This window comes from Mytilus edulis, chromosome 14 (assembly GCF_963676685.1).
Source record: "Mytilus edulis chromosome 14, xbMytEdul2.2, whole genome shotgun sequence".
NCBI lineage: Eukaryota > Metazoa > Mollusca > Bivalvia > Mytilida > Mytilidae > Mytilus > Mytilus edulis.
This window is the reverse complement of record NC_092357.1, coordinates 31,558,965-31,575,035: the sequence shown is the minus strand read 5'-3', so window position 1 is coordinate 31,575,035 and position 16,071 is coordinate 31,558,965. Positions and strand designations below refer to the sequence as shown.

Below are 16,071 nucleotides of genomic sequence, written 5' to 3'. Positions count from 1 at the left end.
TTTTACGCTTGAATTAGACACTACCCAATGTTACGGTCAAAATCACCAACACTCAACCAATACGATATGTGTGTGTGTCGCATTAAGAGATACTATTTTACTTAGTTCTTGAAAAAACGGTGGACTGATACGGTAATCTATGATATATATTGTTTTCTACGTCAAGATACGTGAATCTATGCTATAAATTGTGGTCTTCTCCAATCATTGGTAATTTATGTTTTAAATTGTGTTCTTCTCGAAGATGCTATCTATTTTTTTAATTATGTTAGGTTTCGAACGAACAACTGTTCGTCCATTATACCATGCTACGATCTCTGCACGTTAAAAAGTACTGCAACAACTATTTAAGGTGTCGTTAAATGGCCTGTTGACAAGGTTAATGTCTGTTCCAATCCAATATGCCATAATTTTTCAATGGCACTTTAAATGTCCAGCCCATTATCCCAGTTGAACCTCTATCGAAAAACCTTCGTATTGCTTTCAATAATCTGTTACCATCAGTCATTCACATAAGGGTTTGCATATTTCTAATTGGTCAATGAGTTCAGAATTTGGAAATGTTCAACCAATCAACTTTCATTTTTCCTATTCAGTCTGTTAAATTTGCAAACAGTTATGCTTTCTACATTTGTTTGTGTGCACAACGAACCATTGTTTTGGTCCAACGTGAGTTGTATGAGTCACAAATCTGATAAGACCACAGAATGAGCAAAAAATGTTTTCAGATTTTAGAATTGAAAATAGACTAATAGGTAAATAAATACATATACCATATAAAAATAAAAATAAAGAAAAAAAAAGAAAACAAATAGAGAAAGAAAGATATAAAGAAAGATTTACAAAAATGCACTCGATATTTGTTTATCTACTATTCACTATATTCTGGTATAGTATAATCAATATCGTTGATTATTAAAAAACTCCGATTACATCCGTCCATTACTTCTACGGTTGACATTAACATCTATTTTTGAGACAATGTTTACCGTTATTATGATTGATATGTGCATTGTTGTAGGACATTGCATGGCTAAGTAGATGGTGTAAAAATATTTGTGTTTTGTTTACAGTAGTTTATAGTCTTTAGTATTTTACGTTTATCTTACTTGTTCATAGAAACTGAGTTATTCGTATGTATTACCAGAGGCATACATTCGGTTGGGGCTGCTAACTTTTCATGTTAAGACATTTAAATTCAAACAGCTTTTTATGCCCATCCTTTGCTCTAATTATATCAGATGAACCAATCGCTATTTACAGTCTAGTCATATTCATGGTTTTACCATATTGGTTACATGAATAATTTTGATATTTTGATATTCATAAAAAAAAAATTTGATATAATTTTGTACTTGTGTTCTCTTGTTTGATATTGGCATTTTATACTAAATGCTCATTTTCGACATACAATTGTGTTGGGTTTTATTTAGAGCGAACAAGCTCCTGTATGTCTCTCTGTACATGTATATCGTTGTTTTAACCGTGTTACATTGGCGGGATCAGAAAGATATTTATGAAAAGCATAAATGAATTTATGGATCCTAAATACTGCCGGGATTGTTGCTATTGTCTTAGCAGGTTTCTTGTTTAGAATAATAGCCGATCAACCAATAAAAAGTCTCCTTTTTGACAACACCTTCATTTAGAGAGACAAAGACATTTAATTTTATAACAAGAAAAAAATTAAATTCGTATAATTATTAAGCCTTCTCATCGTATTTTGAACTAGAACATACAGTGAAAATCTTTTAGAAACATTCAAGAGACTCAATAGATGCATACATTTACATACATTTCATGGAAACGTATTATAATCAATATACATCACAACACTATCAAGTTGTACTTTTAATAGATACCGTTTCTTTATTTGATGCGGTTGTTTCTGTTAAACATCGTCACATCGTTCGTGTCTTTAGAAATGGAATAGTCTGAGAAATGACTTAAAAAAGCAGTGTATATTTCGAACGGTTAACATATTATTACGAATCCGGTGATGTGACTATATATAATCATTTATTTCCGTCGAAAACTTTGATTAATCTATATGTTACCACTCCTATTCGATTGCACATGTCAGATATTTTGACGCGCATGTGAATTTGGTTCGAACAATGATTTGAGTTGAGAAGAATAGAAGGTATAATCGACGCCATCTCTAATATGATCAAATATTCTACATTAAAAATAAGCTTTTCCATTTTCCACCCGATGACGGCTTGTTTTCGGTACACTTGTTTTATGATGATATATTTTGCCCATAAGCCACAATTCTACTAATAAGATTGGTCTATTGCTTTGATGCATCACATATTGATGAGTCAAAATCATTTGTTTTATATATAGATACATACGAGTGGACAATTCGATGTGTTCTGCAGACTGTAACCGGATTTTTCCTGAAGTTTTTCCCTAAAACCAGAAAACTATTATCGTAATACCTATGACACGCATGCTTACATGAAGAAAATACAAGCATATGTTCTAAAAATGTTCGAACCAAGTTGAACGAAAAAAAAAATTACATTAAGCAAATAAATACACTGGGGTTGTCAACAATACCACAAAGAACATACCGTATGTCAAGTGCTTAATCTTAGGGATTCTAGAAAAGTTGTGAATATACATGTTAACAAATGTAAAACAAAAATACCGAACTCCAAGGTAAATCAAAAAGGCGGAAGTCCATAAAACTTGACGAAATCAAAAATTAGAATATACTAACAAAAAGAACAACTGGCATATTCCTGACTTGATACAGGCGTTTTCAAAGAAAAATAATAGAGTGAGCTAGTTTTATAGGTATCCAAAATTCCGACTAATGTCGTTTGTTTGTTTTCACTATATTGACAACATTGGGTGTGCAATCAAAATAGACATACTAGGTTAATTTGAAAATAATGTTGATCCAGCAGCCCATAATAAAAATGCATGTGTTAACAAATTCAAATTATTTATTCAAGAAAACTCACAAAGAGCATAAAATGAACAATATAAATGCATATGTACATAAATATTGAGAAAGAGTTATAGCTGACAAAGAGATCTAATACACACATAAAAAAGGAAATATTATATTATATGGTATGATAAATATCAAGGGAGACAACCCTGTTCTTATGTAAATACTCTATTAAGTTACCATATCCATACAACAAATAAATATATATATATATGACAGAACACTAAGATGATAATTTTTCTGTTGCTTTGCTATCAGTTTTGTAAAATATACTCAAACTTAGAAATCTAGATATATTTCTACATACATTGGCATGTTCATTACTCATAAGCCAAATAAATTTGTTATCTGTGTTCAGTTTTGAACTATTCTTATTATAGCAAATGTCTATATAGGTTTGCCTAATAATAAAATATTATTGGCAATCTAATAAAATGTGTTTTTCATCTTCTACTTCACAAGAGGAACAGTTCTTACATGTTCTGTCATTAACAGGTGTTTTTGGTATTGTATATCTACCCAATTCAATTTGCAGTCTATGATTGCTGGTTCTATATCTACTCATGTTATATTTATCATTTTCGTTACAAATATTAACAAGATAATTTTCAAATTTGAAAATGTTTTTGAAAGTTCTATATGTTCTCAGTTTCTCACTGGTTTGAAGTTGTTGAAACCATCTAGATTCAAACTTACTTTTAGTAGATTTTATTATCCTTTGGATATCACCATTTTTCATAGAAACATGTAATTGAGTTAATTCTGACTCATTAGAGTTGAACATATTAAATTTCTTGAGAATATTTTTTATTGAGCTTAACCAGCAATTTTGATTATTTTCAATCATGAGTAGATTCTCTGCAAGTGCATGAGATAAAAGTTTATCACCTGTTTTATCATTTTCAAGTCTAGTCCAATATTTTAACATAGACGAAACAATATCAATATAAATTGGATATCGACCTAATTCACCATACAAGGCCAGTTTGCTTGTCTTTTTATTAACTGATAAAATATATCTACATAAAGACAAATTAAGTTTCTCCAATGGGAGATATTTATAAACTTTTTCAAATAAGTTATCATCTAAAGAGGGTTTAAACATCCCCACTATCTCGGATGCATATAAAAGTACAGGTTTGACAGTATGGTCAAATACATACAAAAAATTTTCTGCATCACAAGACATATTTTTAAATACATTAGTTATTTTGAAAAAAGCTTTTTGGCCTCGGGTATATAGGTCCTTTAGCGCATTATTAAAACTACCATTTGCAGTAAATATAACACCAAGATACTTGTATTGTTTTACAATTTCTATTTCTGATTCACCAATGTAGAAATTAACTTTAGGAATTCTACTTCCCTTATTGAATATAAGTACTTTTGATTTCCGATAGTTGATGCCAAGTCCCCACTCATTACAATATTCAAACACTTTATTCATGCTATTTTGAAGACCCTCTTTAGTTTCTGACATCAACAATAAATCATCGGCATATAGCAAACAGTTAATAGATTTAGTTCCCATAGAAACTGGTGAACAAACATCACTGGCAACATTGAAAGACAACACAACTGATAAAAACAAAATCAAACTATCCAATAAACAAATCTGACAGAGACGCCAGTAAAAACATATTGTAGTTGATAGTAAATTTAACAAAGAGATCAGCAAAACAGTTTTTGTCGTTGGTGTTAAAATAAGTTTATACAACATTATGCCGTATGGATGTACTTGAATGTGTAAAATTAAAAAATCTAGAATTTTAAATTGATACTATTTGTCGCAAGAACATTAGTTAATGAACAATATAAGTTAAAAATATTGATAGGTTATGGAACTCCTCTTCGGAAAACGGCTGACTCGGACTTTTACCTTATATTTGCATTGGTATTATTTGGGTCTCAAATTGAAAAAAAAAGAAACCTAGAACCTTCTTAAATTTTAGTAAATGACCTTATATGAGCTATTGAAGTTTTAAATGAAATGAAAAATGGGTGTTATGGGGCGAAATATTTTACCCTATATTGAAGGAAAAAAATAAGTAGTCCGGAAATTTGACACAAATCACTAAACCTCACCTAAGTACATCCTTCTTAAGTAAAATATAAAATCAAGGGTTAACAAAATGTAACCAACAGTGCAAAAAAGTCGTACGTCAAATCCTCATATCTAAACTGGCATGCAACAGGAACGTTTAAAGTATACAATCCGATTGCTAGATGCACACATACCGAGTGACTACCAATGACGTAACAAATACCATCAACAACAATTCCGTTAATTATCAAAACATTCATATTTTATTGAAGATAAGCGTGTGCGGTGTTCTTGACTCAGAAGAGTAAATATCACGATGTAGTGTTCGTAGAGATCTTAATATTAGAAAAAAACCATTGATAAATGGCTTTGTAAAATAAAAAGTGGTAGCTACAATAAAAACTAAGGATGTCATATAAACTTTCTCACCATCAGTTCTATTGACTGAACATAATGATTTGTACTATAGTATTTAATATTAGTGAAAAAACATCATTAAAAGAATGACTTCGAAAAATAAAAATGTCTTATCTTATAAAGACAATGATCTCATATAGACGTTCGCACCATCAGTTCGATTGACTGAACACTATAATTGATGTGTATATAGAGCCAGAATCCATTGCTCCTAATCCCTGTCGTTCTATTAAATTCTCTCTTATGATATTATAATTTAACTCACGTATAATACTCACTGAAAAAGAAAACAACCAAAACTGTTGAAATAATAATTGTCACCTTTAATTTATAAGTAATTTGGTGATGGTTACACATACATGTATCTCGAGTTTTATTTTCTAGAAGATATTGACATTTTGGTTGCATATCTAGACTGTGTCAAATATTGTGTTCACATATGCAAGGATACGTTGAATTTGTTTTATGAGATATGAAGAAGCCTTTACTGATTGTAAATACATATTGTTACTTCACTTGTAAACTATCAAACCATGTCCACGAAGTAATGCTACACTAATAAAAAAGGAGATGTGGTATGATTGACTATGAAACAACTATCCACCAAAGTACATTTGAAGAGGATGCCATATATGTTAAGTTACTCTCTATACGATCATAAAGTTTCAAATAGGATGCAAATTTTCATTCTTCAATCTAATTACCTCTCTTTTATTTTTGACATCCTCTTGACATTCCTTCATACGTCCGTTTTCCCAAATTTGTCCTGGGAGATGCGTTTCTGTTCCATAGGAGGTAGACCGGTCAGCCACTGATGTCATACTTCAATTTCAATCACAGATATTCTGAAAATACCGTTCAATTTATTAACATTAAGGTTGCACTTTGTAAATACATTTGTTTCACAAACCACGCCTCATTTAGGGTAATATATAATACTCATAAATATTTTAATTTGTTAATGTACTGATTCGCAGATATGATCTATATGTTTCATCTCATAGAGACATAGCTTGGGAATGTTACCAGTATCAATACACATGATAGCGGCGAAAATTTCATTCTAAAGAAAACCCAACGTAAGGGGAACGTAGTACAATTTTAGTATAAGTTTATAAGTTCTGAGCATAGAAATGTTTAAATATGCCGTACAGTCCTATGTTTTGACCTTTACATAAGATATAAGTGCTTATGAACTTTCCTTTCTAGAATGTTATTACTGTTAGTCGGTTTGTGTTTAATATAATACAATTTGCCGGATTTCGGTTTGAGCAGAAAAATATGGCACATATAATGTTATTACTACCTTTGGGTTGTTACCTTTTGTCCTCTCTATTTATGGACTGTTAAACCTGGTGTAACGATGAAATTGTGAAACAGGAAGTCAAAAAAGATTAAGTGATAAATAGTATTATGTTTTCCAACAGTTTCCATAAACATGTAATCTAGATTTGTTGCGAATTACAATGTGCACTTTTTTATATATATATATCTGTGGTAAATATATAACTAGAGGCTCTCAAGAGCATATATCGCTCACCTGACTTTACTTGTTTATTTGAAATCATTAAAAAAAAGATAAAATTTGGCTACAAAGTAAACAACACTTTGTTAGCACCTCAAAAGTAAAGGAACAAACGAGTTTGTTTTTTCCAATTCAGTGGTTCTTTAAAAGGAAAAATGTGTATGAATTTCCAATAGGGTCCTTTGTTAAACTTAGTCCCAAGCTGGCGGACATCTTGAATGATGGATCGGCTACAAAGTAACAACACATGGTCACCACCTCATGAGGAACATTCATGCTATGTTTGGTTTCATTCAATTTAGTGGTTTTCTAAAAGAAGTAATTTTTTGAATTTCCCATAGGGTCCTATGTTAAACTAAGTGTCCCGCTGGTGGCCATCTTAGATGATGGATCGGCTACAAAGTAACAACACTTGGTCACCACCTCTTAAGGAACATTCATGCTATGTTTGGTTTCATTCAATTAAAATAAGTCATTTGTATGCATTTCCCATAGGGTCCTATAATAAACTAAGTCCCCCGCTGGCGGCCATCTTTGATCATGGATCGGCTACAAAGTATCAAAATTTAGTCATCACTTCAAAAGGAACATTCATGCTATGTTTGATTTCATTTCATTCAGTGGTTCTCTAAGAGAAGTAATTTGTTTGCATTTCCCTAAGGGTCCTTTGTTAAACTAAGTCCCCCGCTGGCGGCCATCTTGGATGTTGGATCGACTACAAAGTAAAAACACTTGGTCCCCACCTCATGAGGAACATTCATACCATGTTTGGTTTCATTCCATTAAGTGGTTCTCGAAAACAAGTCATTTGTTTGCATTTCCAATAGGGTCCTATGTTAAACTAAGTCCCCCGCTGGCGGCCATCATGGATGATGGATCGGCTACAAAGTAACAACACTTGGTCATCACCTCATAAGGAACGTTCATGCTATGTTTGGTTTCATTCAATTTAGTGGTTCTCTAAAAGAAGGCATTTTTATGCATTTCCCATAGGGTCCTATGTTAGACTAAGTCCCCCGCTGGCGGCCATCTTGGAAGATGGATCGGCTACAAAATAACAACACTTGGTCACCACCTCATAAGGAACATTCATGCTATGTTTGGTTTAATTCAATTTAGTGGTTCTCTAAAAGAAGTCATTTGTATGCATTTCACATAGGGTCCTAAGTTAAACTAAGGCCCCTGGTGGCGGCCATCCTGGATCATGGATCGGATACAAAGTAGCAACATTTAGTCACCACCTCATAAGGAACAATCATGCTATGCTTGGTTTCATTCCACTCATTGGTTCTCTGAAATAAGTCATTTTAATGCATTTCTCATAGGGTCCTATGTTAAACTAAGTCCCCCGCTGGCGGCCATCTGGGATGATGGATCGGCTAAAAAGTAACAACACTTGGTCAGTATCTCATCAGAAACATCCATGCCTTGTTTGGTTTCATTCCATTCTGTGGTTCTTTAGAAGAAGTTCAAAATGTAAAAAGTTAATGATGACGACGACGGACGACGACGACGGACGACGGACGCCAAGTGATGAAAAAGTTCACTTGGTCCTTTAGACCAGATGAGATAAAAACAAAATATGTGGCATGTTAGCCAATTAGACAACTCTGTACAAGAAACCAAATGACACAGAAATTATCAACTATAGGTCACTGTACGGCCTTCAACAATGAGCAGATCCCATACCGCATAGTCAGCTATAAAAGGCACTGAAATGACAAATGTAAAACAATGCAAACAAAAAAACTAACGGCCTGTTTTATTAACAAAATAATGAACGAAAAGTAAATATGTTATACAGCAACAAACGGCAACCCCTGATGTATAGGCTCCTGCATTACTTAGGACTGGCAGATTCAGAATGTGGTGGGGTTAAACTCGTTTCAAGGCGCCAACACTCCCCTGACCTGAGACAGTTGTGTCACAATACAACATTGATCAAACTATACAACACAGTTGTCAACTTGACAGATGGATTTGAAAGGCAAAGCTAAATTCGGTTATTTGTTCATACATTTCAAAATTAGTCATTATAAGAAATATGTGTCTGTACTCAGACATGTATAAATAATCTTGTGATAAGAAAGCATAGAAATCGGAAATTTGTCAGTCACTGGTAAGACAAAATTCTAAAATATATTTATTCCCCGTATGGTGGAAAGCGGTACCTGTTTAGGTTACACCTGATGAGAAACCCTAAGATTATTCACTGGTTTAAGTTATTATTTGTTTGCTTGTATACTCATATGCTAGTATATTTTTGAATTATTGTAGAATTAAGCTTCTTTCATGTAATGATTTGCACTGTCTGCACCACATGCACCAATTGTTTTTCCCATTACCGATATTAAAAGCGGGAATTGATATTGCCTAAAGCGGTTCAACAGTAAAACATAATATCAAACCTGATTAATCTTTAGGATGATTGGATTTGAGATCGAAAAATACACAAGAAGTTCTTAAATATCATTTAGATAACTGAGTTTTGGCTACCAATTTATTTCAAATATTCAATAAGAAATTTGGAAAATTAAATATAAAAAAGATTTTTTGTTGTAAGAATTTTATTTGTTGTTTGTTTAAATCTATTCTTAGGAATGATATGCTCCCTTTCAATTCTCATACTTTCGTTTTGAAGTGTTTGATAATTCCTGTTCATTCCTAACTTGTATTCTTTTGTACAGGTAATAGCACCTTTTTTATAATTAAATAATTAAATATCAAAATGATTTTCTGTTGTAAGAATTTTATTTGTTGTTTGTTTAAATCTATTCTTGGGAATGATATGCTCCCTTTCAATTCTCATACTTTCGTTTTGAAGTGTTTGATAATTCATGTTCATTCCTAACTTGTATTCTTTTGTACAGGTAATTGCACCTTTTTGCGACCTATTCTCTACAAAACAATGAACCGCATTGATGACAATGACTGGAATGGTTTTATGCATTATAACTCTTAAGAGCGTAATATATAGAATAACAAATAATAAAACGAATGCACATTGCCTTTTAGTTCTTTTAACAATCGTACATACATTTAACTAACCAAATTATCCAACAGGTCATAATTATATAGTAAAAATTTAAATTTAATGAATGAATATACCATTGTATTAAAGTGAATACACAATGCAATTATTTACAGCAAGATAAATCCGATATAATCGATGTTAAAGTTTACTTTTGCACTATTCCTTAGAAAAGTTTGAAAGTTATAAAATGCATGATAAATCAAACATTAAGGTTAAAACAGAACAAACAATTATATTAAGTGATTTAGGATAGGGTGGTTTTGGTCTTATCTAAAATAAATACAATGAATCATTTAAAATATGAAGTAACATGTATGTTGTCCGCACACATATATTCATTTTGAGATACGAACTGTACTCACCTTCTAACAAATCATCCGAAATTAAATTTCCAAAGCCATCAGCACAAATCTTAAATAAAAAAGATTTAAATTGAAATATATTTACTTAGACATACAACCAGACTCTTCATAATTCAATAAAGTTTAATTCTAAAGTGAAAAACATTTACATAAAATGAAATTCAACACGCATTTTAACTCATTTATCTATCGTTGAAAAAAAGATTAAATTTTATTTACTGTGTATGCGTTAACAAAAACCCAATGAACAAACTATTGTGAAGTCAGGTATGTCGATTTAATACAATCTTTCATACTTATATATTGATAGTATATCTTGATATTGTGATGTTGTGTTTTAAATGAAAACAGATCATTGAAGAAAATATGTGTCCTTGTTGTCGTTGACACAATCTTTTTAAAAATCTTTATGTATGGTGGAAATTTTTTAAATGCCTTATACAGTTCCAGATAATTAGGTAATAAGTATATACCTTTTGTAAGTATAAAGTGTACAATCACTTTGTATCTACCCTTTTACATTTTTAAATTTTAATAAAACACTTTGAAATTGTAAATAGATCGGCAATTTACATGGATAAATATTTAACTGTGTTGCTGTTTTGAAATGTTAAAAATACATCATCGTCACTTAACTTTGCAACGTCGAACTGTGGTAACCATTTTCATAATGATATGTTCATTCATAAAAAAAACTATACAAACCTGGAGAACTTATTCACAGTCCCCCGTCCGTCTTCAACGAAGTTACTGAAAATAAAATAATGTTTGTTTTTGTAGAATTAGATTAAAGTTTTCAATTGCACCAGCATTATTTCGTCGAAAGTTTAACGATACTTTAAAAATTAGATTCGATAAGTTCAAAAATAATTAAAATGTTTTGTACAGAATCAAATAAATGTGATACATGCATTGCATCAAACATCTCAGACTTGTTGAGTCGATCATATTGCAATTTCGTCATTAGAAATGTATACGAAAAAAATAAATCCAAACAAATTTGAAAATTGAAATCTTTGCATGTCTGCGTAATGGTACACACACACCAACAACAGAAACATATGTGGTCGTATTTGATTAATGGATAGTCATAAAATTTGTAGGAATTACTTATACTATAAATTGTAATAAAATGCGAGCAGTAGAACGATAGTCAAAGAGGGAAGTAAAAGCCATTAATTTGCATCTGAAATTGCAACCAATATTAAATGCTTATATGGATACCGCAAAAAAGTGTTTGTGACTCAACCTGCTGAAAAAAAGAACAAACAATGTTTATGTGTTTGAGTGTAACTTGTAAATTGAAATACTGAAGGTTATGGGTAAGTTGTAAATTGAAATACTGAAGTTGTGTACTGTTATGTCATACCGTTAACTGTTACTGTAAATAAAACTGATGATAAACACAGTTTAAAAAAAGAAATGAAAATGTAGCCTGAAAAACACCAATTGCCCTGTATGTATCGGTTTCCTGAATTACTCACGAAAGCTGCACACATTTAATTTATTCTTGCTTGTGCAATAAGGGTTATATTGCTCATTAATGGTTTTGCTTTTGATCATGGTTTGAGGCTAAATGGTGACATGTCATTGTTCACACCTTGTATGCGTCGATTTTTAATAGATTGGTGGCTCATTTGCAATCATGCCATAATACTAGATGTTATAAAAAGTGGCGTTTAAGTCTTTCTCATTGACTTAAGAATACATCAGACGGAATAACGGAAATCACCAAACATACCAAAAAGATTGATAGATTAACCACTAACACTCTGAAAAATTCACAATTAAAGTATACACCGTTCACTTTCCAACCGAAAGACCACTGATTACAAAAAAAAAGAAAAAAAAAGTAGCTAATATTTGAAAAGAAGAGTCAAAATTCGTTTAATATAATGAGCCTGATATCTTTGGCTATACACGTTAAGTCAAACATCTTGTTGAAACATTCATTTTTGCTTTGTACAATGTCATGCTTTTTTCAGACTGGTTTCTGTACTCTTAATCCTTTCAATGTGTACTATATACTCTTAATCCTTTCAATTTGTACTCATGTCAGTAACTGCTAGTAGTCTTTTGTTAGTTTATGTTTTCGTTTTCGTTTTGTTTTTCTTCTTCTGTTGCCTATTACTACATTGAACTCAGATTTTTGAAAACTGATTTTCACTGTGTGTTTTTCTGAGTGTTTGTCCATATTACATATTAACTTGATGTATAGGAGGAGGGTAGAGATATCGAAACATGTTAAAACCTGTCGCATTTTTACGTCTGAACAAATTCAGGTACCTCTATCCTTTCTTGTCTGGTGTGTTTAATTGAGTTTGTTTTTTTTGTTGATTTTTTTTGTGTTAAGTGTGACGTCCATTACGCTTATGTTTAGGGACTAATTGAATACTGCTTACAGGTGTGAAATTTTCGCGCTAAATTGAAGACCATTGGTGGGCTGTTTTCTACTCTAATGTCTGGTTTTTTTCTTTGACATATTCCCGTTTCAATTCTGATCCAGATATTAGTGCTGGAAACATGGTTTATTTATTAGATATAACTGGCATTGAGCTATCTTTCGGTTAGTGCGTGAGACGCGGCCAAATTTATGTATTTACCTATCTAGGGTCAGGTGTTAATTGTTTTTTGTTGGATGTCGTCAGTCTTATTAACTATTCTTTTGCTTCTTATAACATAATTTTTTTATAAAGTTGTATTCCTTTTTTGAGATGTTTTTAATAATTTTTGTCGTGCAGTAGACATGTTGAAGCCCAATAGTGTTTTATAGGTCGATGCTACTGCTGGCGGAGACTTACTTCCCCGAGGGTATCACAAGCCTAGTAGTCAGCACTTTTTGTGCTGACATAAATTATCATTGATATTGTTATATTTATAAATTAACTGTTTACAAAATTTAGAATTTGTTGAAATACTTAGGCTTTTCTACCTCATGCATATATTACCTTAGCTGTATTTGGCAACACTTTTAGGAATTGTGGATATCAATGCTCTTCAACTTCGTACTTTTTTTGGCTTCGAGCGTCACTGATGAGTCTTTTGTAGACAAGAAACTAAAATTAAAGGTCATACAAGACTAACAAAGGTCAGATACTCTTGACTTGGGACAGGCGCAACATTTCGGCGGGGTTAAATATGTTTATGAGATCTCAACCTTCCCCTTATACCTCTAGCCAATGCAGTAAAGTAAACGCATAACAATACGCACATTAAATTCAGTTCAAGGGTAGTCCGAGTCCGATGTCAGGAGATGTAACAAAAGAAAATGAATAAAATGACAATAATACATAAATAACAGCAAACTACTAGCAGTTAACTGACATGCCAGCTCAAGACCTCAATTAAACTTATTTAAAGATTATTTCTCCGTCATAAGAATATCAGGCACAATCCCTTCCGTTACGCTATATAAGGTGGTTGCAGCATTTGGTTGGATAGTGACTATCAGGAAAACGGTAAACAGAAACTGACCTAACAGATTTGATTAAGTCATCTCAAACATTTATTTACAATCGGCAGTATTGGTAATATGTCAGTAAGTATTTAAAATCGTAATATTGAACGTTTTGTATTGTATTACTGCCGCCCATGTTTGAATGATATAATAAATGTGCATGTTTCGGCATTCAAGTTGTTCAATGACTTAATACTCGCATATAAAGTGACAACTACTGTTTAATATTAATTTATGGATATATACCTGACCCATAAAATCACACACATTATTTCAAAACATGTATCAGTGGGTTTCCCCTAATAAAATGATACCCCTTCCAAACAAAAAAGGGTATAAGAAGATGCATAGATCTACAATAAAAGTACGATGTATTAGATACATTGTATACAGTAAACACAGTAAACACATGAAACCGTTGTCCACACTCATTTGAAATAAAAAAAAATTATACTCACTTTTCTGAGATCAGCCTATTTTAAGCGTCTTAATCCAAAAACAGATATTTGATGAAAGAACAATCAAGTTAGAACATACAAATATTAAACATGCATAAACATGGTAAAAATTCAGCAATCTGTTATTTTTCAGTGTCTAAGGTTAACTTCAAATCAATTACAATACTACATTTGTTTTAAATAAAAAAATGACAAAAATGTATGTTTTTTCAATGAATAGTTCTTAAATAATACCAGACTATATAAATTAAAGTTAATTTGCCCTATTTACAAGTTTGTGCCATTTAGAAATATTTAAAGACCTTGTACTTGTTAACACAGATTTAAATGTCTGTTTGCACACAAGTGTTTTTTGTAAATATCGAATTCAATATTTCCGGTTCAATGGTCTCAATCTACAAGAACGTGTATTCATTTTATCATTGTGTTTATTTTTTTAACAAAACCGCCGTAGTGACAAATGTATAATGCATAAGACCTAAGGACTATAAAGAAGTGGATTCAATTCATTTATAAAAAATATATGAATTGTATGTAATTACGAGCATGAGAAACACAATTCTGCTAAATTATCAAGAAGAACATAATTAAGATTCCGTGATCCTTGTTCCTAAATGGGCTATGTCACAAATTTTAATAAACGTTCGCATACAACTTTGGCTCGTTTTATTAAAATGATAAAATAAAAACAAAAAGAATGCATTTATCTTTTTTTATTTTCTGACATATTACTGAATAAATTCTTTCAAAATAGATGAACATTTGTATAGAAATCATATAAAAATGGCAACACACGTTTTGCAGGTTTTCTTAACATCAACTTTTATTTTTTAAAGACTTGCCTATTCGAAGACATTTATTAAGGATACAAGTCACAATCAATGAATATATTTTGTATATTTGACGAAGATAGACACATGATAGACCATCAACTCATTTCATTTTGCATCAATGTTTGGGACGTAATTTTAAGAAGACAGACACAGCGAATGTGCAATCTAGGTACATTTATGTTTGCTTTGTGCAATGAAAAATGCAAATTAATAGCATCTGTATCTTAGAATTTGTATTATGAAAAACACTTTTATCTATGATATATTGACTTTATTTTACAATACCTGATTATAAAACAGTTAAATGTCTGTGTCCATACATACCGTTGAGTAGCAGTGTCATATGTATACCTGATTTCATATGTTTCTAAATTTGTTGTCATTATCTTCACATTTCTCGGGTTATATTGCATAAACGTGAGGGGAAAAAAAACAACAACTCCAAAAACACTAGTACGTGTGCAGTGTCGTGTGTTGTAGTACACGTTTTCGACATTTATAATTTAATGACTGTTTTAACGCACAAAAGAAACATATTATACAGTAATTCTGAAGACCAATTATCATAATTTTAAACTTTCAGATTCGGAAACAATTTCCAAAACGATAACAGTTCTTTAAAAATGGTTTTATCCATTAACCATTTTAAACATTAACCTCAAGAAAAATGAAACAAAATGTTAGCAAATATTCTCGATATTCGATTTTAGCGTAGCAAGTGTTTTCATTATGAATGATAGAGTTAAGGTTATACAGAAAATAAGTTATATCCTTCTATAAACGATATTATTTTTAATTTTTTATTATTAATTTCGTCTTCTGCCTTTTGACTGTTTAACTTTGAAGTGTCTTTGTGCAGGGGGATCCTGCGGTGCGATTTGGACACAAAACGATTTTACAACTTTTTTTTCAATTTTGTGGATCTTTGTTGTTATACTTACGTAATTTTCAATAATGTGTTCTATGTACTGTATGT

General features: G+C 31.4%; 1 protein-coding gene across 1 annotated transcript in view; it reads right to left on the bottom strand.

Moving 5' to 3' along the window:
- LOC139504118 (transient receptor potential cation channel subfamily M member-like 2) overlaps positions 1-3,280 on the bottom strand; it is a 92,221-nt gene extending 88,941 nt beyond the window's left edge. Inside the window, exons 1-2 of the mRNA XM_071294179.1 lie at positions 3,273-3,280; positions 2,358-2,415 (exon numbers count right to left, since the gene is read on the bottom strand). Coding sequence (XP_071150280.1) covers positions 2,358-2,415; positions 3,273-3,280 — 66 coding nt within the window. The remainder of the gene's footprint in view (positions 1-2,357; positions 2,416-3,272) is intronic.
- Between the last annotated feature and the right edge of the window lie 12,791 nt (positions 3,281-16,071).